This window comes from Mytilus trossulus, chromosome 14 (genome assembly GCF_036588685.1).
Source record: "Mytilus trossulus isolate FHL-02 chromosome 14, PNRI_Mtr1.1.1.hap1, whole genome shotgun sequence".
Classification (NCBI taxonomy): domain Eukaryota; kingdom Metazoa; phylum Mollusca; class Bivalvia; order Mytilida; family Mytilidae; genus Mytilus; species Mytilus trossulus.
Window position 1 is genome coordinate 1,057,171 of NC_086386.1, and position 24,964 is coordinate 1,082,134.

Here is a 24,964-nt window from a genome sequence, read left to right on the forward strand (position 1 = left end):
TATCCGGTCCAGCGCTTGGATAATAACCGGTTACTTATTCGTTCCTTATTCGCTTTAAATGGCAAGGTAAACGTTGTACCTTAAAATACATCGTTTTTTAATTGTGTTCATGTCTCTGGTGGTAACAATGTGTTCTTAGCGATGAAATGACCCAATAAGCGCGCATGTTCCCGTTCAAGCGCTCGGTTAATACCCTGTTACCTATCCGTTACCTATTCACTTATAATACGTTTGTTGTACATTGCACCTTCTAGAAAAAAGGATTTTCAATTGTGTCAATGACTATGGTGGTAACAATGTGTTCTAAGAAATGAAATGACCCTATTAGCGCGCATGTTCCCGTTCCAGCGCTCAGATAATATCCGGTTACTTATTCTTTACCTATTCACTTATAATACGTTTGTTGTACATTGCACCTTTTAGAAAAAAAGGATTTTCAATTACGTCCATGTCTCTGGTGGTAACAATGTGTTCTTAGAGATGAAATGACCCTAATAGCGTGCATGTATCCGTTCCAGCGCTTGGTAAATACCCTGTTACCTATATACAATTTTTTTCAGGTACAACGTTTTCCCTGCGTATTAAAAGCGAATAAGGAACGAATAAGTAACCGGGTATTATCCGAGCGGTGGAACGGGTACATACGCGCTAAAAGGGGTATTTTATCTATAAGAACACAATGTTACCACCAGAGATATGAACACAATTGAAAAATCCTTTTTCTAAAAGGTGCAACGTACAACAAACGTATTAAAAGCGAATAAGTAACGAATAGGTAACGAATACGTAACAGGGTATTAACCGAACGCTGAAACGGGTACATCAGCGCAAATAGGGTCTTTTCATCTCTAAGAACACAAATGGAAATCCTTTGCTAAAAGGTGCAACGTACAACAAACGTATTATAAGTGAAAATGTAACGAAAAGGTAACGAATAGGTAACAGGGTATTAACCGATCGCTGGAATGGGTACATGCGCGCTTATATGGTCATTTCATCTCTAAGAACACATTGTTACCACCAGAGACATGGACACAATTGAAAATCCTTTTCTAAAAGGTGCAACGTACAACACACGTATTATAAGTGAATAGGTAACGAATAGGTAACAAATTGGTAACAGGGTATTAACCGAGCGCTGGAACGGGTACATGCGCGCTAATAGGGTCATTTCTTCTCTAAGAACACATTGTTACCACCAGAGACATGGACACAGTTGAAAATTCTTTTCTAAAAGTTGCAACGTACAACAAACGTATTATAAGTGAATAGGTAACGAATAGGTAACAAGGTATTAACCGAGCGCTGGAACAGGTGCATACGAGCTAATAGGGTTATTTAAGAAATAATTCATGGGGGCTTGAATATATCGTGATTTTACCACGGGTTGGCCCTTTATGACAAATATTTTACCCTGAGCGATAGCGAGGGGTAAAATATCGGCATAAAGGGACAACCCGTGGTAAAATCTAGATATATTCAAGCCCCCATGAATTATTTCTATTCTAATAGGTCAAATACGGCAATTCTTTTGGATCGAAGCGCTCTAGGTGGAGGCAAATATTTTCCATTCCCATAAATAAACGCACTTTTAAATTGGCGTAAAAGAACGGAGCAAACTGAATTAGTGACATGCTTAAACTATTTAAAATAACGTATATAGATAGTTTTAATTAATATAAATGATAATTTACTTATATGTCTTAAATATTTCAACAAATGTGGCTTATAACACATTTTAGCATCGTTTGTTTACGTTTCCATGTTGTGATGATTTTCGGATTTAAAAGTGTGTATTTTTCCCGTAAAATGCTCATATTCTAACGTCATCGTTTTATGACGTCGCGAAACTCATTCATAAAAAAGCATATGACGTGGGAGTACGATCGGAACAGCCCATGCAATATATTCAAATTTTACCACGGGTGTGTACTCAAAGCGTATGAAGGACGTCATGTTAGAATTCGTCTTTAAGAACACATTGTCACCACCATAACGATGGACACAATTAAAAATCCTTTTCTAAAAGGTGCAACGTACAACAAACGTATTATAAGTGAAAAGGTAACGAATAGGTAACGAATAAGTAACAGGGTATTAACCGAGCGCTGGAACGGGTACATGCGTGCTAATAGGGTCATTTCATCTCTAAGAACACATTGTTACCACCAGAGACATGGACAAAATTGAAAATCCTTTTCTAAAAGTTGCAACGTACAACAAACGTTTTATAAGTGAATAGGTTACGAATAGGTAACAAATAGGTATCAGGATATTAACCGAGCGCTGGAACGGGTGCATACGAGTTAAGAACACATTGTTACCACCAGAACGATGGACACAATTGAAAATCCTTTTCTAAAAGGTGCAACGTACAACAAACGTATTATAGAGAATTCTCGATATCTGACTTTACTAACGTCAAACATAAAGTATACGTAAGAAATCAAAATTAAGACTATATTTGAGATTGAATTGTCTCCCTTTTTCCTAAATGCATTCAGCTATAATTTCGCCTTTATCTTCATATGTTTTCTTTATCTAATTAGGATACTAGTATTTGAAGTAAAACAACATTAGTGGAAAACGTTTATTTTCAGTTAGGGAATCATGAATACATTGGACAAATAAACAATATTTTGTTGGTTGATACTGTACGTGTAAGTTTTTGTTTGATAGAAACAAACCGATCAAAAAACAGATACAGCCCAATGCCATTAATTGGCTGAATTTTGCTTTATGATCTGGTGTGGTCTTTTTGAAATGTTTTCGTCTTTCATTTTTTTATAATTCGTCATCCCGGACTTTAATATCTCAGATCGTTAATCTATGTCCTAGCTTAGACTATTTCTTACGAGTTATTTATTGTGAATTGTTGCAACCTTTTTTTTAAACTGATTTTTACCGACTGCTGTTGTATCGCTTTCTAAACTTAGGAGATCATTTTGAGTCGGTAAACATGTTTGTCCACCGCCATAATTTATGCTCAGTCATATGCTACTCGGTGTTTGACTTTGTTGCTGCTTATAATATTTGTGTTTGGTTCGCACATGTTTGCTTTCTCGTTTTAATTCCCTTTCCAAAAAAGAGATTTCGTCAGTGCACAATTAGTCGATCTTTAAGCTAACATGCACGTCTTAAAACTTGAAAAAGCAGTTTTGTTTTTTTATTATTGATTTTGGTGACTTAAAATTATTGCCCATTAAATCGCAAGAAAAATAATCGTAATTAATGGAAGCAAAGGAAGTTATAAAGAGCTGATATTCAGTTTAGGATTCAATAACTGGAAACACTGCTATACATCTGTTATACTTTGTTTTAAATGTCAAGGGTTAATTATTAAGTCAAAGCATGATATAATTATTATAATATTATAATTGAAGTAAAAAATCTCAAAATACAAATATCATCTCACTTTGTTGACGATATTCACGATATTCACACCAAAATAGGTTGTATCTCTAATTTAAAGTTGTGTTTGACGTAAAGTTGTGTTTTGCGTATACTAGTAGTTAAAGTTGTGTTTGACGTAAAGTTGTGTTTTGCGTATACTAGTAGTTAAAGTTGTGTTTGACGTAAAGTTGTGTTTTGCGTATACTAGTAGTTAAAGTTGTGTTTTACGTAAAGTTGTGTTTTGCGTATACTAGTAGTTAAAGTTGTGTTTGACGTTTTTACGTAAAGTTGTGTTTTGCGTATACTAGTAGTTAAAGTTGTGTTTGACGTAAAGTTGTGTTTTGCGTATACTAGTAGTTAAAGTTGTGTTTTACGTAAAGTTGTGTTTTGCGTATACTAGTAGTTAAAGTTGTGTTTGACGTTTTTACGTAAAGTTGTGTTTTGCGTATACTAGTAGTTAAAGTTGTGTTTGACGTAAAGTTGTGTTTTGTGTATACTAGTAGTTAAAGTTGTGTTTTACGTAAAGTTGTGTTTTGCGTATACTAGTAGTTAAAGTTGTGTTTTGCGTATAGTTATTATTACTAGTATTTTGAAGGTTTGTTTTAACCCCGTCAGAAAGACATTATAGTCAAGTCAGAATCACCATGTGTAAAATTATAAAAAAATATCTATAGATAAATTTTAATGGTTGATACAAAACTTCACGCCAACATATACATGTGTCGAAGATAGTTCTTGTTTGTTTATTGTCGTCAGTACATAATTAAGGCAATCTGAAATTGAGCCCTGGGTCTGGACTAAAACTCAATAATGAAGGTCATACGGTAACCAATAGTTGCTTAAAATCAACATTACTCCCCCTTGTAGTTAGCTATCTGATTGTTTATATTGTTAGATATCGACCATTCATCTTTTGTGGTTAAACATAGGATTTTTAAACAGTTTTATTCTTTATGCTTCATATATACTTCATCAAATTGTCTGTACGAAATAAAATGCCCCTCCGCACCAAATTTTCAAACAAATAAAAAGATTGTGCGTTCCTTCTACGATGTCAAAATTACCGAAAGAAATAACTGCGACCTTAACAGTGCCAATTTCAAGCCTAGTTACCGGATTTTTTTTTATTGTAATGCTTTATCTACCAAAATATTGTTTTTAATCTTAGAAGTATCTATATTCCCTTTTTCATATTAAAAATTTGCCGATTTTGTTTCTTGTTTTACCGTCAAAGAAGTAGTTTTAGAGTCTGAGCTTATCACACTTTATTCACATTAGAGTCAGTTAAACGTTGATGTATATTTGGACCATTTATAATCAAAAAAAGAAAAACTAAGTGATCATGGTATGATAACATTATAATACTAAAACCAAAAGTTAGCATTTGCTATGATGAAAAGGGAAAGGCCATGTACGTTAAAAGTGATAAGTGTAATATGTACATGGATGTTTATTCTAAATGTTTAGATGTTTAATAAAATATATAAACACTATAGAATCAAGGAATTGTAAATATCACTTATAAGTACAATTCCTTGATTCTATAGTGTTTATATATTTTATTCGATAACAAAAAGACAGAAATACAGTGTATTGATATGCATTGACAGATATACGCTGTAAGTGTGATATTTAATTTATATCAACACTCGTGGTCTAGTGGTATCATGCATGAACTACAGACTTTTCTGACGAAAATACGCGCGAGTTAAAATTTAAAAAAAAAAATGCAATGGTGATCAGTGGATTCTTGAAAAATAACAATAGAACAATAGACTGACTTTATATAAACAAAATCAGTCATTTTTTGTATCCCGCTACTAATAAGAAATTGTCAATGACGTGTTAACTTCTTTTTTATGTGCGTTTGAGTAAAGACATGAAAGGCATTGACATTACTCTTTGTTGAAAGATATTTCAGATGAAAAATACGAATCCTTGTTTATTTACGATTAAAATGGCTTTTTTTTACAATCATTCAAACTTACTTTTAATAGACAATTCTTTTGTACCTTGTATGTATCTTTTATTTTCATTTTGAAGAGAAGAGATACGTAAATAGTTGAAGTAATTTGTGTCATGGTAGCAAAAGAGAGTAAAAAAGTAAAAAATCCTTCAGCCTAATCTTTATACTACCTGATTTTGAATCTTGTAGTTGTAGTGTATCTAGCACGAGGTTTTCGCAAATATTCTTTTCTAAAGCAAATAAATCGCGTAATTCTGTTTCGGTTGACCGATTTTACAACCACATGTACATGCTTTAGTTCAACGAAGTACTTAGATATTGTCTTCAAATAATTTTAAGCTTTCTTATACCCCATATATTTCTGAAAATCATTCATATTATAAATGTATTGGTTAACTTGGTTTATTTTTTCTGTACTAATTTTCATCATAAGTGATTTCTGTTTTGGTCAATTCATTTTATTTGTAAACATTATATACTCTACACTATAAGTAGTTAGTTTGCTAAAACAATCATTCGTCTTTGAGAGTTTAAATGATCTTCACTTAGGCACAAATATTTGTAAAGCATTGCATATTTGTAACCAAATATCTTCTACATATTGCATAATTATTGTATTTCGTTAACGATAAATGAAAGTTCTAAAGTCATAAGACTCTAATGTAAAAAGAAGTTTTCAAATCTCAAGTCCGAGGGTAGTCTTTATTAATTTGTGTTTAGTAATACTATTACTTTTTGTCAATGTTTTATAAATAGTATAATCAATTTATGACTTTTGAACATCGGTAAACTACTATTGCTTTTATTTATATTGCAAAACATCGATATTATCGTCATTTTATTAACAATTTTTAAATTCTATAGAACAAAATCTCAAAGTTGTTTAAAATTATAAAGTTACTAATCAATCGTTCTATGTTGGGGTGTGAATATTTGAGGTTATAATCAGGTTATAATTAAGTGATTTTTGTGTCATATTTGTTGTCCTGTTCAGATTATAATTAGGTGATTTTTGTGTCCTATTTCAGGTTCTGTTCAGGTTATAATTGCGTGATTTTTGTGTCATTTTTGTGGTCCTGTTCATGTTATAATTAAGTGATTTTTGTGTCCTTTTTTAAGGTTCCGTTCATGTTATAATAAGTGATTTTTGTGTCATATTTGAGGTTCTGTTCAGGTTATAATTAAGTGATTTTTGTGTCGTATTTGTGGTTCTCTTCAGGTTATCATTAAATAATTTTTATGTCATATTTGAGGTTCTGTTCAGATTATAGTTAAGTGATTTTTGTGTCATATTTGAGGTCCTGTTCATGTTATAATTAGGTACAACAGATTAAATATTAACTGTACGTAGTTTAAAAGTAAATAGAAGACGTCAAAAGGGAGCTACATGCAGTACTAATTTACTCATTGAAATAAACACATACAAGCGTCGCAGAGGCACGAAATGAATTTGTTAATCTAAAATAACATTGTGTTGTCAAAAAGATGGTACAATAGACTAGCGGTATATTAGAAAATAAACTGACAATGCCATAGCTTAAATTAAAAGACAAAAAGACAAAAAGACAAACAGTCGAACAGACAAATAGACAAACAGTCGAACAGACAACTAATAGTACACAAAATACAACATAGAAAACTAAAGGCTGATCAACACAAACCCAACCAAATCTTTGGGTGATCTCAGGTGCACCGGAAGGGTATGGAGATCCTGTTCCACATTTGACATCAGTGGTGTTGTTCGTGTAAGTACAAACCGGTTCAAAAGTTTAATTCGGAGGGTCACATAAAGGAAAAGGAGATGGGAGTGTAGTTACGACATTGAGAACATATCTGCTATCATCTGTGAAAAGGATATTCTATAAAAAGGGTCGAAAGATACTAAAAAGTTCAAACTGATAGATAGAAAATAAACTGATAATATAGTATCATAATACTCAGATTGTTTGAATCATAGAAAACTTGATAAATTTACATATTTTCACTTTAAATATGGTGGTGTTACTGTTATTGTCAATTACTTTTGCTTGACCATCTCCTTCCTAATAATGCTGTACTTTCTCTCAAACAGAAAATAGCTTGACCATTTTCTATTGAAAAATGACTTAACCAACTCTTAATGGAAACCAGCTTGATCATACCCAAATGGAAGATAGCTTGAAAAATTTCCATTTGAATTTTGAGGGGTTTTCTATCAAAAAATTTAATTAATTAGTTTTATTTCTCTTAACAAAATTTTGTTAATTGGGTCAGGCATTTACAAGAAAGAACAATTTTATTCGATCTTACTAATATTCCTTTCAGAGAAACCAATGAAAAAGTGACTAGAAACAGCCTTCCTTCCATCATTTGTCCTTGCTGAACATTTGCTCTCCTACAAAACATATAACATTTATGTGTTGTCCCTGCCCCTATAATAGATGTGTGGTTTGCCTTTTCCACTCTTTTGCAACTTATCCCTGTTAATCCCCCTTAAATCATTCAGATTTAATTAAGTAAAAAAAAATCCAGAAATTTATAAACAAATTTGCTTGATAAGAAAATCAACGGATGTTTCTCATTATTTATTTTGCAAATACACATATACTTAGTGTTTTCATTTTCCGAGCGGATTAATGACAATAACTGGACACTTCATTTATGATTTTTTTTTACATTCATTCCTTTCACAGTCAGTTTATTTAATTATTTTGCTTTCGGTGAATTGCTTCCGAAATGCAATCGACTATCTTCTTTTCGTTTTCTAGAACATTGTGTTGAACCAAGGAATTTAATTTATTGAATTCTTCTTCGGAATAGTTTAATCTCATTGTGTGATAATTGGAATGTATATCAAAATCATGTTTGCTATCACCTAAAAAAAATCAATTTGTTTGATTAGATAAGATTGCATTTCAAATCAAACAAACTACATGTAATATTTACTTTGTTGTGCTAAGTCTTTAGTTTTCTATGTTGTGTCTTGTGTAATATTGTTTTTCTGTTTGTCTTTTTCTTTTTTTAGCCATGGCGTTGTCAGTTTACTTTCGATCTATGAGTTTGACTGTTCGCCCCTCTTCTATATGGTGATAATAAAATGTAAGTTAACTGTTTTTCCATTAAAATGTTTAAGATAGATTAATTCGTGAAAAACCACCAGCCATATCGAGGAAATTAATCACTTGTCAAAGTCAAATCTTAACAGTAGTTTGTCACAAATAAGTCAGCCAGCATTTATCAATAAAATAAATATAATTATCTTTAAGTCAAGTTCAATACCAAAATATACAATAATTGTATGGTAAAGATATAAAAAGAAATTACTTTACTAACCAAGTTTTCGAAACGATTTGTTTATCATGACAAAATGGACTATGATTGGCGAATCATCCTCTTTGAAGACGTATACTTCTTCATAATTTCCACCTTTGCATTTTTCCTTTATCGTATCTAGCTTTAAATTAGGGAAAGGAATACATCTTTTTCGTGCCCATTCTTCCGCTTTTTCTAATTGCTTAAAAATGAAATACACCTTCACTTCACAATATAATTATCTTATTCATGAACATATTGATTCGACAGAAATATTTCTCATTCCTTGCATGTTGTTTTTCTGTATTGTGATTTGTATAATGGATGATGTTTACTCGCATGAATTTAGTTTAATCGTTTACCAATACTCATTGAGAGACAGTAATGGAAAGAAAGCATCACACACACGATAGCTTGTTTCAATCATTTCTGGCTTTACATGTAAATCTACATGAAAATATCTGCATCATACATCATAAAATGTGGTAACTCAAGATAGGTTGTGTGATATTAACGACACCAATGTTGGTACACAGTGACAACTAATTTGTTAATGCTTTAATAAGATGCGCAAACATTTTCTAATTATACTTAAAACACTGAATCGGTAGTCTTGATATATCAGTACATAATATACCGTTTTTTTACGAAGGCAACTCTTGCACGTCATAGTAAGAATTATAAGTTGCTTTCATTAATCAGTAAATTTGGCACATACAGATGAATTAATTCTGGCCACATTTGTACTATACTATGATAAAAACATGCCAGTTCATAAATCGGTAAATTTAGTTATTTATGAAGATTTGTAAAATAATTAGTACACAATTACTTCTTCAAAAACAGTTGTTATAAACAGGTGTATACGGGTCATAACACATCCAAGTTAAAAAATATTGATAATCACTGCATAGCTCAATATCTTTTGAAACAAAATTGGTCAGCAAAAACAATAGTGAGAATTTAGGATTTTCTCTATTAATAGTGTGAACAATTATGATGCAACAATTCTTCGTACCCAACAGAGATAGTTGAATTTGTTTTTGTTAGAAATTTCTTTCCCTATAGTTCAATATCATGGAATGTATGGCAATACTATTGTTATCCCCAAGGAATTTTAACGGCCGCATGCATGAGCTGCATAACCGTTATTGAACTTGAGTCACAAATAACCACAGATACGTTACTATTTAAGTAGACATTCTTCCGTCATCTTTTACTCTTTTGTGACACAATTGATTGAATCTTAATACCAAATATGTCGTACCGTAACTAACACGGCGGGAGTCAAATGTGGAGCAGTATATATTTAATCTTTTTCAACCACCTGATATCGACGCCGATATTCGATTGTCATTTTCCTTGCTTCCTTTTAGTTTTTTTTTTATTTCATTTTTTTTGTGTTTTGCCGGACTCTTTTCAACTTATTTATGAAAATTGCGTTTCATGAAATTTCTTGCGTTAGCATAGCTTATACCAAAACATGTGAGAGTCAGAGGTGTATAAAAGTATAGAGATATACATATTTATTTCCAAAACGGACCTTGCTGAAATAGCCAAAGTAATAAAAGCTAATGATTTTTGAATTTCGAATTGTTATCATCATGCTAGTATGAACGTTATGTATCATAAACTATTTGAAAAACATACAAGTTCATTTACAAGTTAATTTCACGTTAATCTGTTCTTTTCAATCAATTTCATTGTAACCTATATTTGGTTAATGTAATAACGGTTTAAGAATGTCCGTCTTTTTCAGTTGGTAATTATCTTATAGATGATATTACAAGATACAATCATATTTTAAAACTTGCATTTTTTGCATGTAACTTTTGTGAACGGATGCAGCAGCTGATGCATTATCATCAATGAGGAAGGTTTAAGGGTTAGATTGGGGCAAATTACCATTGCTTTCTACCTTTTTACCTCATGAATAGATTACCTCAGCTGTATTTAGTAAAACTGTTAGGAATTGTAAGTCCCAAATACTCTTTAACTACGTTCTTTATTTGGCTTTTTTAATCTTTTTTGGATTCGAGCCTTACTGGTGAGTCTTTTGTAGACAAAACACACGTCTGCTGCAAATACAAACTTTCAATCCTGATAGCTATGATGATTATTCTAATAACGATTATGATACAACGATAATGGATGAGGTGTAGGATCAGGTTTTTTAATGAAAAGGACACTCTAGATTGTGTAAGACACGATTTCATCTAAGTGTAATACAAATAATATCTGCTTGAATAACAAATTATCAAAGCATACGAACTTGCAACAAAATCTCGCATTTATTTACTTTATAAAAGAAAAGAAAATTGCTAAATGGAGATGGGCTCCATTTACTTCAAATAATATACTATATTTACCCGAAACGGCCATTCACTATCTGAACCACGGTAGCTGAAATCGAATGACAGAATGACATCCACTTTTCTTGAAGGATGCAGTACCGTTGGATATGGTGAATTGAATGCCAGACCGGCGTCAACTAGCATCATGAAATCTTCTTTAAAGTCAATGAGGTCAGTTTTTGAATCTGAAATATAGAAATATGATAGAATTTATGCATGCGAATCTATAGTTTATAGTTGTTGATGTGTTAATCTAAACTTATTTCAATACACATGGGCATGTTATCTTTTACGAAGGTTAAAAATTGAAGCAAGGACAAACAGAAATATTAATCAACAATAATTGAATTAATCCAGCAAGGCTTGTTCAAGTAAAACCTATAATTTCGCCCGATAAAAAGAATTTGTTTATATCAATACCAAGCTATTTATGTTGGAGTTCAGTGTTTCTGTTGTTTTCTCTTATAGTTAATCTTTTTTCGTTTGGTTGTAGTTCTGTAATATTATGTTGTCATTTCAATGTTATATTTAACTTTGCCATTAAAGTGCGAGGTTTGGCATGCCATAAAACCAGGTTCAACCCACCACTTTTATTCCCCTTTAAAAGTGTCCTGTACCAAGTCAGGAAGATGGCCATTGTTATATTATTGTTCGTTTCTGTGTGTGTTGCATTTTAACGTTGAGTCGTTTGTGTTTTCTCTTATTTTTGAGATAAGACGTGGCACGGTACTTGTCTATCCCAAATTCATGTATTTGGTTTTGATGTTATATTTTTTATTTCCGATGTGTTTTGTCTGATGCTTGGTCCGTTTCTGTGTGTGTTGCGTTTCGGTGTTGTGTCGTTGTTCTCCTCTTCCCTCGGTTTTGGTTAGTAACCCCGATTTAGTTTTTTGTCCATGGATTTATGAGTTTTGAACAGCGGTATACTACCGTTGCCTTTATTTAAATTTGTAACCAGTTTTTTTATGGCTCAATCGAACTTTGACTTAAACATAGGTTTTTAATTTTGTTTTTGCTTTTAGTTATATTGTGATAAACTCTTGGCTAAATATAAAGAGAATACATCAAATGATAATCTAATATTAACAAAATCATTAATAAATGCCATAACATGCAAATGATTCCCTTCAAAAATGTGTTCTAAAGAACAGATAATACCAGAAAAATTTGACATTACGTTAAAAATGTAAAAAAAACCGGTAAAAGCAGACAAAGCACAACTGTCACTGCCAGCAAATGAAGTAACAATTGCTAGATTTAATGTCATTAAAGGTTTAATCTTTATATATAAAACATAATAATATTTTTTGCTTCATTTGGATGTAATAAATTACGTAAATACAAGTCTTTCGTATATATCTAGCATCGTTCAAGTAAAAGCACTATGAGAAGGCTTTTCTACCTCAGGCATAGATTTACCTTAGCTGTATTTGGCAAAACTTTTAGGAATTTTGGTCGTCAATGCTCTTTAACTTCGTACTTTATTTGGCCTTTTTAACTGTTTTGGATCCGAGCGTCACTGATGAGTCTTTTGTAGACGAAACGCGCGTCTGGCGTATCCTAAATTTAGTCCTGGTATCTATGATGAGTTTATTTAAAAGTCGGACGACATACTGATACTTTTTGACACTGTTAATCAATTTGGAATTGCATAAATCCTATAGACATAAATTTCCAATAAATCCCAGTACAAAAAGATGTTTAAAAAAATTTAGGAACTTGAAAAATAAACTTTTCTACATTTGATATAGGAAATCAAGGTGTCCCTTGAAAGTACGAGAATCATCTAAAGCTGTTTTCAGTAATAATAAGACTTAGAAGTGATGACGGATATACAAACACAGTCATTGGTGTTGGGCACTATCTTTTAGTTTTACTCTTAAAATAATGTCAAACATTAATACTTTATAAGATAAGAATGTGCAGTTAACGTTAACATTGCCATATAATTGTTTTGGTAGATTATATAAAAAAAGAATATGTGGTTTGATTGCCAATGACACAACTTTTTACATGAGACCAGATGACACAGACATTAACAGCTGTATGTTACCCTATGGCCTTCTTCAATTAAATAAGCTCGTACCGCATAGTCAGCTTAAAAAGATTCCGAAATGACAAATGTAAAACAATTCACAACAGAGAAACAAATCACATCCACTGAAAAACATGATCCTGACTTAGGAAAGGCACATACATACACTAGTATTGATTGTCCCTTTGGTATATTTCGCATATTTCCTATTGTTGCTTGTCTGTTGTCGATGATGGAACATGACTCATATGTCTTAATTTATTTTATTGCTCAATTGATGTCTTCGTCATCTATCCCCTACATCCCATGTATACTTAAAGATAGAGTACAAACTATAAAACAAATCATACAATCTCCTCTCATAACATACAACCAATTATACATTTTGTCAAGAAAAAGCTTAAGAATTTTTCATGGTTGAGTTAAAATGTAAAGACAATCGATAATAAAATAACTTGTTTTCTAATATAAGGATTTACCTGGTCCATGGAAAAGTGGTTCATCCACTGATATTCCACGTAACCAATTAGGAACTTTTCCAACAAACTTTTTATCAAACTCGCTGAACATGGGCCGCATCATATCCTTGACAGAACTGTATACTAATCTGTGTTTCATTTAAAAAAAACCATCATAGGATCTATTAGGGACAAAATGATACAAGCAAGGACATAGATACGCTTTTAGACCTCAGCTTATATTATTTATTTAAGGAAGGACTGTAATATTTTTTCTGTCTATGAAGAAATAACATAAGAATATGGTCACACTGAATAACCCGCGAATAGGCAGATAAAATATTACAGAAATTTTTTTGAATAATTCTAAATTCCATTTTAAACCGAAGTAAACCATTAAAAAACGTCACGGTCACATGACTAAATTTTGTCTATGAGCCGATTAACAAACCGACGTCAGCCAATCAGAAGACACGTTACGTCCAAAATTAAATTATACATACATATATGAATGAAGTTAAGGTTTGTAATAATACGACGCGTTATGTTTTTTTGTCAATATGTTTACGATTTTGTTAACGATGAAGGCTAAGTGAAATAACAGAGCCTTCATCGGTTAGTCGCTGTTAAATGTGGTAAGTAAGGATCATCCAACTTTTATAAGGTAAACTTGATGTGTATCTTATAAAAGAGAGCTAAAATCTGTCGATAACATTGCATATATTTCAAAGCAGAACGTCCAAAAATGATGATTTAAAAACTAATGCATACACCAATTGGACATGGTACAATATGTTGTCTATATGTCCGATTTTGTTAAGGTTAAAATTATTGCAACATTGGATATTTTTCTTTTTTCTTTTGTTTTAAATATATGTAAGTAGGAATTTAACTGATGAAAATGGTAGCTTTACATGCTGTCCCTAAAATATAGTATAATCTGTTAATACAATGTACTTATTTGTTAATACTATTGTTACAATACCTGCAAAGGTTCCATGGATTCTCTACAATAAAAAAAAGTTCTTTCAAGAATATGAAAAATTATTCCGTTTCAGACCTTTCTTATTTTTTTTATTTTTTTTCATTTTAACCTTTTTAAATGCATATCAATGTTATTTTAATCATAGTTTATTTTTTTGTTTTTAAAAGTCTTTAACTTCATAATTTAATTAACTCAATTGTAACTGTTGAATCTTTTGTAGCGATGCATGGGTTAATTATTCATAAACTTATATCCTGGGATATGTGATAATGTTTTTTTTCAAATTAAGTATAATTTTAAGTCTTTTTTTTCTCGTATCGGTCTTTATAGTATTCCAAAGTTATGCAAATTATTGACAACCAAAATAATTAAACGTTCTTTCCCGTCGATGAATTTGATAGGTCAATCATCAAATCATTTATTAAATAAATGCAGTAGTAGAATACTGCTATTCGAAAGTCCTAAATCGATTGAGAGAAAACAAAACCAGGTTACTAAATCTGAGGGAAACATTAAATATAAGAAGAAAACAACGAAACAACAGAAACACTAAAATGCAACAAGACAAAACGACAATGCACACACATAGAATGAACTATGAGACAGCAATTGCCATTTTCCTAACTTGGTACAGGCCACTTTAAGAAAAAAAAAGGTGGGTTGAACCTGGTTTTGTGGCATGCCAAAAATCCCGCTTTAATTATGTTGTCATTTCAATTTTATATTTAACATTGCCATTAAGGTGGGAGGTTTAGCATGCCACAAAACCAGGGTCAATCCACCATATTTTCCTTTGAAAAAGGTCCTGTACCAAGTCAGGAAGATGGCCATTGTTATATTATTGTTCGTTACTGTGTGTGTTACATTTTAAAGTTGCGTCGTATGTTTTCTCTTTTTTTTTAGTGTAAATTCACATTGCGATAAGACGTGTCACGGTACTTGTCTATCCCAAATTCATGTATTTGGTTTTGATGTTATATTTGTTATTCTCGTGGGATATTGTCTGATGCCTGGTCCGTGTCTGTGTGTGTTACATTTCAGTGTTGTGTCGTTGTTCTCCTCTTATATTTAATGCGTTTCCCTCGGTTTTAGTTTGTTACCCCGATTTTGTTTTTTGTCCATGGATTTATGAGTTTTGAACAGCGGTATACTACTGTTGCCTTTATTTATGGCAATGTTAAATATAACATTAAAATTACAACATTACATGATAATACTACAATACGAATACATGAGAGAACATATAGGACAGAGAAACACACAAATAATAGCTAACAGAAGGTACAGTAAAACCTGTATAAACCTACCGGCTACGGGACTATGAAAAAGGGCCGATTTGGACTGTGAGCCGGTTTATTCAGGTTTCCGTTTAATCGGAAGTTAATGACTTGTGACGTCCGACATTTTGCATGTAAAAATTCTCTCTGATTGTTAAATATATCTGATAAATTAAAATACTTTCACTTCGTTTTTCATTGTTTGCATTTGCATCATAATGCTCGTGTTGTTTGGATTGTAAGACGAGAGTTTTGATTTACTTCCATGATCAATAATTTGAAATGTTGGAATGGCCGATTAAAAGGCCAGAATATTATCAATCGTAATTTCATCACTTTAATTATCAAGGTCATTTCTTTAGGGGTTCACAACAGGGAACCCAGGATTTTGAAATCACGATGTGAATTTCTTACTTCGCGATTTTAATTTTTTTTATCCAAGTTAAAACGTATGTTCAATCAGAGATATATTCGGTGTGTCTTTTCCTTTAATTGACACTTTTATAATGTTTTAATAAATAATACAGCTCACTACTGTACGATTGTAGGTTCACAGTTTTACACCTGACTAATTGATTATCAATTATGTTTTGATTTCATATCGATCATTGAAATTAATTAGACAAAGCGGTTTGACAGGTAATAATTAATGTAATAAAGAGTATTGGGACTTCATAATTAGACCGGAATTCGGAATACACAAGGTCCGGTTTACAAAGGGTATTTTTAACAAAGACTTTGCATGGAAAAAATATGGGACTTTCATTTTCGGCTGGCATGGACAGGAAACCGGTTTATTCAGGGTCCGGTTTAATCAAGTTTGACTGTACCAGGTTTAAAATATAATACGCCAGACGTACGTTTCGTCCACACAAGACTTACCAGTGACGCTCAGACGAAAAAAAATCGAAAGCCAAAACAAGTACAAAGTTGAAGAGCACTGATGATCAAAAGTTCAAAAAAGTTGTGCCCAATAAGACAGGGGTTATCTGCCTAGGATAAAAACATCCTTATTATTAAGAATAATTCATATTTTTACAAACAGTAAATATCATAGGAAAACATAACTATATGATAGATATACATGATAAAACTGAAGTGGTGACTAACTACACAATAAAAACAGATGCGTTACATAAAACAACCTGATCCAGCACGTGAAAAATACACAGCCGGGTTAATCAAAGCCTCAACGCAATCTTTTGAACATATCTTAAATGCCTGTAGTCACTTTCGATAAAAAATCATTTTAAAACTATTAACATTATGTCAGTCGATTGAGATCTGACAACAGTTAGCATACAGTTTCTGACTTCATATACCTATGTCATGCTGTCCTTCATGTTTTAAAACTCCGTTAATATTGTAAGAATACGTAACTTACCTGCTTGCATAATATTTTCTGCTATTTTCGTCTCATTAACACACATTCCTAGGAAAAAATGCCTATTTGTAAATATTGAACTATAATGTGCTATATATACTAAGATATATCAAAGAGTTATATGTAGATATAGGAAGATGTCGTATGAGTGCTATTGAGACAACTCTCCATCCAAGTCACAATTTATAATAGTAAACCGTTATGGGTCAAGGTAAGACATGTTTTCAAATGATTATGCGTTTTCTGTTGCAGGTTTCCTTGACGATAACAATTAATATTTTTTTTTGTTGTGAATCAACGTATGTCAAGAACAATTTTAACTGAACTTTTGAAAGCCAGTCGCTAGGAGTGACAACAAGAGGCTCTCAAAAGCCGGAATGACTAACCTGTATTTCAGATGAGAATGATGGCGACCACGTTTGTCGGTGGATCAAAACATCGGATACAATATATAAAAAAGGTACTACCCTAAGGAACACTTAGTTAAAGTTTAAAGCTATTTGGCCCAGTAGTTTCAGAGTAGAAGATTTTTAAATAGTTAACGAAGACAGACAACGACCGACTCCAAGTGATGGCTTAAGCTCACATGGGGCCATTTGGACCTTGGAGCAAAACGAGTAACTGGTATCTCAAAGAAAACTCGAATGCATTAAGGTAAACATATTCGTTAGCAGATTTTACCTTGAAATAACCACCGATCCACTACATCCCATCCCCTTTGTTTTTGGTGAAGGTTTGTGTTGCGTATTCTTTTATTTTCTGTCTTGTGTTTTGTATACTTTTTTTCATATTTTTCATTTTTTCTTTTTCGTTTTTATCATGATGTTTTCAGTTTCAACCTTGTATCCAATATATTCTGTCTGACCGTTAATGCTAATGCCTTCCATGATCGATATATAATTATGATTAGAGATACACATGGTAGGGGTATATGGCCAATACCTTAACTTTTTTTTTCTAATAAATGTGTTATACATTCCATTAGGTGAGAAGGATATAAAAAAAGTGGCATAGTTAACATTTCAGCATTAAACTATTAATGAAAATTTTATCTTTATATGAAAATTGCAGATTGTGTGTATAATTTGATTTGGAAAACACGTCTTCTGATTGGCTAAACGTGTTTTGTCTATCAGCTCAAATCCATATTTTTTCATGTTTTGCTTAACAGGTTATTCAATGTGCACCATTTGACTATTTATTCATAGACAGACAAAAAAATCTTATAGTCATTCCTTGAAGATTTTAAAATTTGGTGTGTTTCTGATAAAACAAAAACAGACTTTGTCCACAGCAGTTTTAATCTTACTTTCTTTTTAGCACACATTGTTAGAAGAAATGGATTAAATAATGTTAATATAGAAACGCTTAAACCTGAGCTGATGATATCCTCAGAAACTGACAATTAATAACAAGAAAATCTTTTGAATTTGAGATACTTTAATAGTAGTATGTGATTTAATTTTGCAATACACTAACAAGTGTATTTTGATTTGAAATCAGAAATTTATAAATTATCCAATTTGTGGAATATTAGATAACTATGGGATAAAAAAAAAACCTTCTGTTTGTGAGATAAAGTCTCTATTGTATATCATACTATTACCTATAGCTACTTAATTGAGTCATTGTTCATATAAATATCGTGAGTATTTCGTGTTTATAACTTTTCACTAGAATCTCATATTCCTTATTTTTTCTATTTTTGTTTTATTTTTTTGGCGTTTGTAAGTTTTGATTCTATGTGCTTGCATGATTTACCTGCTGGTCTTAAATTTCTTAGAACTGCATACCCACTCCCACACATTCCTATGTAAAACAAATGCCGTATTATAAATATACACTTTACAGACTAAATTCTATTTGGTTACAATGTGCTGAACTCTCTTTGAATCGTTTGTTATTAGACGGCTTTGGTTGTTTTTGAAGTTTTTGAAGACAATAATGAAATGATGCACATTTTTATAAAAACAGTTGCCTATATATTAGTTGCATGTGCTTAAATTAATGTCCAATCAGATTTCTTTTCTTGGCTTCTTTTAATGTTATGCTCCCAATTATCATATATCAAACAAAATCTTATCATTACATCATATAACCCTGCAACTTTTCTGCATCTTTGTCGCGTACATGTTGTACATATACTATTTCATGAAATTAGACGCTAAAAATCATTTCTTTTTTTAATATGAATCATATGTATAGACCTAACAGTTCTCCTAAGACTGGAGAAAAGTGTTGATTTTTTTATTTCGATTAAAGTGAACATTCACTGAAAATTGAAACATGGGTTACGCAACCAGTGCTAAAAGAAGATCAACATTCTTTAAATCCTTCTTCCGTTACCCACAGTCAAAAGATTTAACCCTTACCCTGATTTATATTTAACCAATGGTTATATTATATTGAGAGATGAACAACTCGAATACTATACGGCATAAGTTTTGCTCAAATCGAACGGTGTTTAATATCATTGATAGACAGATGTCTCATTGACCATCTGATTATATTTCGTATTCATACGATGACTTTATCATGTAGCAGGTACCATTTAAAAAATGTATTGTCTTTTCTTCGCCTTCCTCCATAGCAAATCCTCCATAAAATGTATCACCGAATTTCTCCATGTCAATAGCAGCGCCATATTTCGGGATGAATACCTCATATGGTGAAAATTCAATCCATTCTGCAATATTCAAAATGATTAAAAAATATATTGTTGAATATTGATTACACAATATATATTATAGATTTAATGAAAAATTCAAAACCTCACATCAGACTACTTCTGAGGCCATGTTCACACCAAACGTCGCATACTGTCAAAATGTTTTAAATTAGTTTCATGTAATAAACAGTGGTTTCACATAAAATAAGTTCTCATCTGTGCATCGGTTTAATAACCTGTAAATGAGAATCTAATAAGTTTAATTAGAGTGGTTATTGAGACTGATGCTGCGCTAGTATCGATGTTAAGCATTGTAGAAATTGCACATCTAAATGTCCTTGAAGTTTCTGCTATTATCTTTGTTTTCTATCCCATGTCTTGAAATCCGTTTCATCTTTTCAAACTTTCATATTCATACATTTGGTAAAGCCTAATAATTAAACATAAGAAATTATATTGTTCAATGCAGCATGATTATAAACCCTTTTTGAATTTGCCGATAAACTTATTTCAAAACGCGGAACTTGGTTGTTGATCATTCACGCGCAGAACAAACTGCTGAACTTGTTTGTTGACTGAACAATATCGTGATATCCATTTGTTTGATAAGTAACTTTTCAGATAATTCGGTATTTTTGTGATTTTACTTTTAATTGTATATTAACTATAATAACTCACTAATTGTATATTACTATGTGTTTTCTTATGTCACAGTGTATTCTGAATGCACCAACTTTTAAAGAAATTTGTTTTAATTGAAACTCATTGATATATTTCTCTAGTGATCTCTTTATACGTGCTTGTGCTATAGTTATGATGATTCTAATGATAATATCTTAGCTTTACTGTAGAAGACTTATTTTCTCGAGTTGTGTGTTTTTGCAAGAAAACGCTCATCGTTAAAATGTATAACTCAGATCTACTCGTCTGGGAACAAAACAACAACATAAGAAAATAGCGACACTATGTCGACTCAAAATAGGACAGAATGGGTTTAACAAGAAAAAAAGTATCATCGAAAATATTGTGTAACAGTACTAGTATTTTAATAGTTGCACATAATACCGGTTCATTTTGATCGTATCATTTCAATCACTTACGACAGGAATCACATGACTTAACCATGTTGTACATGAATTTAACCATGACACTAATGAACCAAACCATGACACCGAATTTTCTGTAATCTTAAATTGTGTGTAAGTGTAGGTTTATGTGGGAATAGTTGATTGCGGATTTATACAATAACGAAATATGGAATGTAACAGACATTAAATAAATAACTCTACTTTATGCATTAGAAACGAACAACAACTTATAAGTTTTGACATACGCAAGCATTAGTGTGTGTCACATTATAACTATATGATGAAAACGTCAATGTTCTAACAAATAAGCAATAAACAAAGATACTTAACAGCTTGCATTGATATTCAGAGGTTCCTTTAGCGAAACATCAGAATGTTTATATTGTGTCATTGATTGTCAATAAAACCTCTTAACACAACAATGTCTAACTTAACCAAACTATGACAAAATCACTGTGCTAAACGCCCCTCGACATGACGACCTTACTACCCTTGGTAATATGCAATGGAAAATAAAACTAATTATGCAGAATATACAATTTCGTCAAGTCAATCCCCTGGTTAATTCGACGATTAACATACGTTATACTCCTATATTTAATAGTTATACTATATTGGACAGTTGTAAACAACTAGATACTAGTGTAATAGAGAATGCCTGTAAAGCTAAAGCAGAAAATTGTAAACAAATGTAATGTGAAACTCTCTTTGAATCGTTTGTTATTAGACGGCTTTGGCTGTTTTTAAAGTCAATTTGTGTTAAATACACACATAGTGTTGATCACTCTCTGACGTGTATTATACTCCTATATTTAACAAGTATACTATATAGGACAGTTGTAAACAACTAGATACTAGTGCAATAGAGAATTTGTTAATGCTAAAGAAAAGCCCCCTTTGCAATTCCGATAAATGGACGATATATGAAATTTAATAGCGAAAAAAATGTTATCTAGTTCATAACATGGCAGTATGTGTGTGAATACGTTTCCAAGTGAATAATTTATATTAATTTGTTGGTTTTGTACTTATTCATCTTGGCATTGTATTAGTAAGCTATGGTAAATGTTAAAGGTAAAGCTTGCTATAAAACCAGGTTTATTCTACTTTGTCTTCTTACGAAAATGCCTGTTCTGAGACAGTTACATGACAGTTGTTGTTCTTTCATTTGGTTTGTATGAACTTTTGATTTTGACATTAGATTAGGGACTTTCAATTTTGAATTTTCCTAGGTATTTTTGTCATATTACTTTTTACCATGATAATCTTCAATTGATTTCTCTTCACGAACATGCAGAGCAGCTATCAACGGTAAAGGCATGGAACCGTTTTTCAGTTTTTTTGCCTGTTCACTCCAAGGGACATTCTGTTAATAAATATGTCTTTATCAATATGTGATAATTGTTTAATCGCAATACTTGTCTATTATACACTTTTACATGATACATCTCATATTTATAACATACGGATAAATAAAACAGAAAGGCGTGTTTTCTAAATTGCATACAGTATATTGTATACAGAATATCGGTTATGTTCCTTACGTCGTAATTACAATCCCTGTCACTTTTCATGAATGTGACCTACTGATTTAGACTATTTACCGGGTTTGTATTTAAATGAGCAACACGACGGATGCCACATTTGGAGCAGAATTTGTTCACTCTTCTGGAGCACCTGAGATTATCCCCAGTTTTTGGTGGGGTTTGTGTTGCTTAGTCTTTAGTTTTAATTTCTATGTTGTATCTTGTGTACTATAATGTGTCTGTTTGTCTTTTTTTCATTTTTAACCATTCCGTTGTCAGTTTATTTACGATCTACTAGTTTGACTGTCTCTCTGGTATCTTTCGCCTCTCTTTTGAATAATTCTTGACCCAAAATTAACACGAAGAAACAACAATGAATAAATGACGAAAAACAAAAGACTCAGAAGTATTGAAATGCGGTATTATTACCAACGAGACAGCTATTAACGAGAGACAAATCGCAATTTGGCGAGTAAAAAAATACCGCGAATTAAGATCATAGCGACTATATAAAACTATGATCTTTCCTTTTCTGATGGCATCAAACAAATTTGAAAATCGAGAAATTATATTGCCGCCAAATTTGCTGGTAAGGGCTAAAGGAGAAATGAAATAGCCGCGAGAATGAGTTGGTTTAGGGTTTATCAAAAAGTTTTCAAAAGTCAAAGAATATCTCAATAGAGTTGGCTTTAATAAGATTGTATCACTGTGTTTGTCCTTTTAAGAATTTGTGTTTGATTGAAAGCAAATTATCAAAATACCGATATCTTATGATACCTCGTTGTTTCAAGTCAACATGATGATTTTTATTGTTGGTCTTTGGTGCTCTTAAGCTGTTCTTTAAATAACGTATAACTTATATGTTGTGTTGTTGACAGTTATAGAGAGAAAGTCCAAGCTTACCTTTTGAAGAAGAAAAGAACTAATAATATATCCAAATGGATCTGCAACAGTTATATTCTTATTTTTGAAATGAAGTACCCAGTTTGTATAATACTTCCAAGTATACCATGCATACAAAAACACATTTGAACGAATTTTTGGCACTACTTCCCGAAGTTTTGTATTTAATTCTGCTGCGTTTGACCGTTTACAAGAATACAAAGACATAAGATACCTGTATAAAAGAATAATATTTGCATTAAATGAGCAAATGTACAATTGCATTTTAAAGATAAAAATGTTTGCTTCATTCCAATTGTGATGCTTCTCCTTGAGTAAACCAATTTATTATAACAACCTGCAATATTTTTATTTGATCTTTCATCTTTTCCTGGTCGTATTTGAAAATATGAAACGAAAGAAAGAACCTTTTTTAAACTTTCCTTTGGCAACAAATGTCGCAAAGCCATCAAATTGGACAATATATTTCCTCACAAATATAATATGTCACAGAACATAACAACAGATAATAGTCCTTAGGATTTGCAGAATGGACATACTGCAACATTCGTAATTGTGTTTGTTTTTCTTGGAACAATTGGATTGTGCTAACAAAAGATTCATTCATTATTAAATTAGATTTTCGCACATCAATATGATTAAAAAATTAATGGGTATTGTTTACCCTTTCATTAAGGAGTAATGTCTTGCTTTTTTTACAAAAAATAATAAACCCTCGTGATTTTATTACAAAAGTGTGAAAATCTCAATTAACGAACTTTTACCTCATTTTTTTTAATCGCACCATTTTTCGACTCTACAACCCGGCAAAAATTAAAGACTTATCATTTCTCTAAACAAAAAATCCATATTTAGTAGGTTCATTCAAGTTGATTATATGTTGGCTTGGTCACTCCACAATGTACATTTCTTTTTTATTTGAAGAAAAAGGATTTTATTTGGGTATGTATGACTAAGAAAAGCACCATATTTTAAACCGAATTATTATATTAATGTTAGTATTTTACAATTTAACATAATACATTATATAAATAACATCAATACAAATAGTATCATTCATTTTTTTGTGTATGTGTGTCTGTTTACAAATAGGGAAAAATAACGGATCTACCGTTTTGTGATTATATTAAGCGTGTTTACTTTTATTGTCAGTTAATTATGAAAGTGTACTCTAAATAACTGCACTAATGAAGTGTACAATTCTCTGGGGCATTTTCCCTGAGAAAATTGCCTTCTGATTAAAGATTAAAGAGCAAAGATTAAACAAAACAAAACATTTAGAATTTTACAAGTTTTCATACATTTTCTTATGGTACACATTTATAGAATAAACAGAAGCAATGGGGGTATGGATGTAGGTAAAAAAAATATCTATTTATTATATACCTGGCATTTGAGGGATTTTTTTTCTCAAGAAATTTTTTTTGGCGGAGAAACACGATACATATAGAATTTACAATAAAAAGTAAGTGTTTAATGTTGAATGGTCAGACTTTGAATGCTTATACAGAGAGTTTTATTTTTATAAAAAAAAATCGAATCTCTAAAAGGGGATTTACAAAACATTGTGTTGCTTTTAAGATGAAAAAAATATCAAGATATATAAGTATCAAATTTTACCCGAAGCAGGAGAAAA

The 24,964-nt window shown here is 31.6% G+C and overlaps 1 protein-coding gene across 1 annotated transcript in view; it reads right to left on the reverse strand.

Annotated features, from left to right (window-relative positions):
- Positions 1-7,960: 7,960 nt before the first annotated feature.
- Positions 7,961-24,964, reverse strand: part of LOC134696711 (cytosolic phospholipase A2-like) — a 32,992-nt gene continuing 15,988 nt past the window's right edge. Inside the window, exons 9-18 of the mRNA XM_063558632.1 lie at positions 23,329-23,542; positions 22,157-22,265; positions 19,692-19,829; positions 18,905-18,952; positions 17,144-17,191; positions 14,483-14,504; positions 13,519-13,646; positions 11,020-11,189; positions 8,672-8,852; positions 7,961-8,213 (exon numbers count right to left, since the gene is read on the reverse strand). Of these exons, the coding sequence (XP_063414702.1) occupies positions 8,041-8,213; positions 8,672-8,852; positions 11,020-11,189; positions 13,519-13,646; positions 14,483-14,504; positions 17,144-17,191; positions 18,905-18,952; positions 19,692-19,829; positions 22,157-22,265; positions 23,329-23,542 (1,231 nt within the window). The 3' untranslated portion in view covers positions 7,961-8,040. The remainder of the gene's footprint in view (positions 8,214-8,671; positions 8,853-11,019; positions 11,190-13,518; positions 13,647-14,482; positions 14,505-17,143; positions 17,192-18,904; positions 18,953-19,691; positions 19,830-22,156; positions 22,266-23,328; positions 23,543-24,964) is intronic.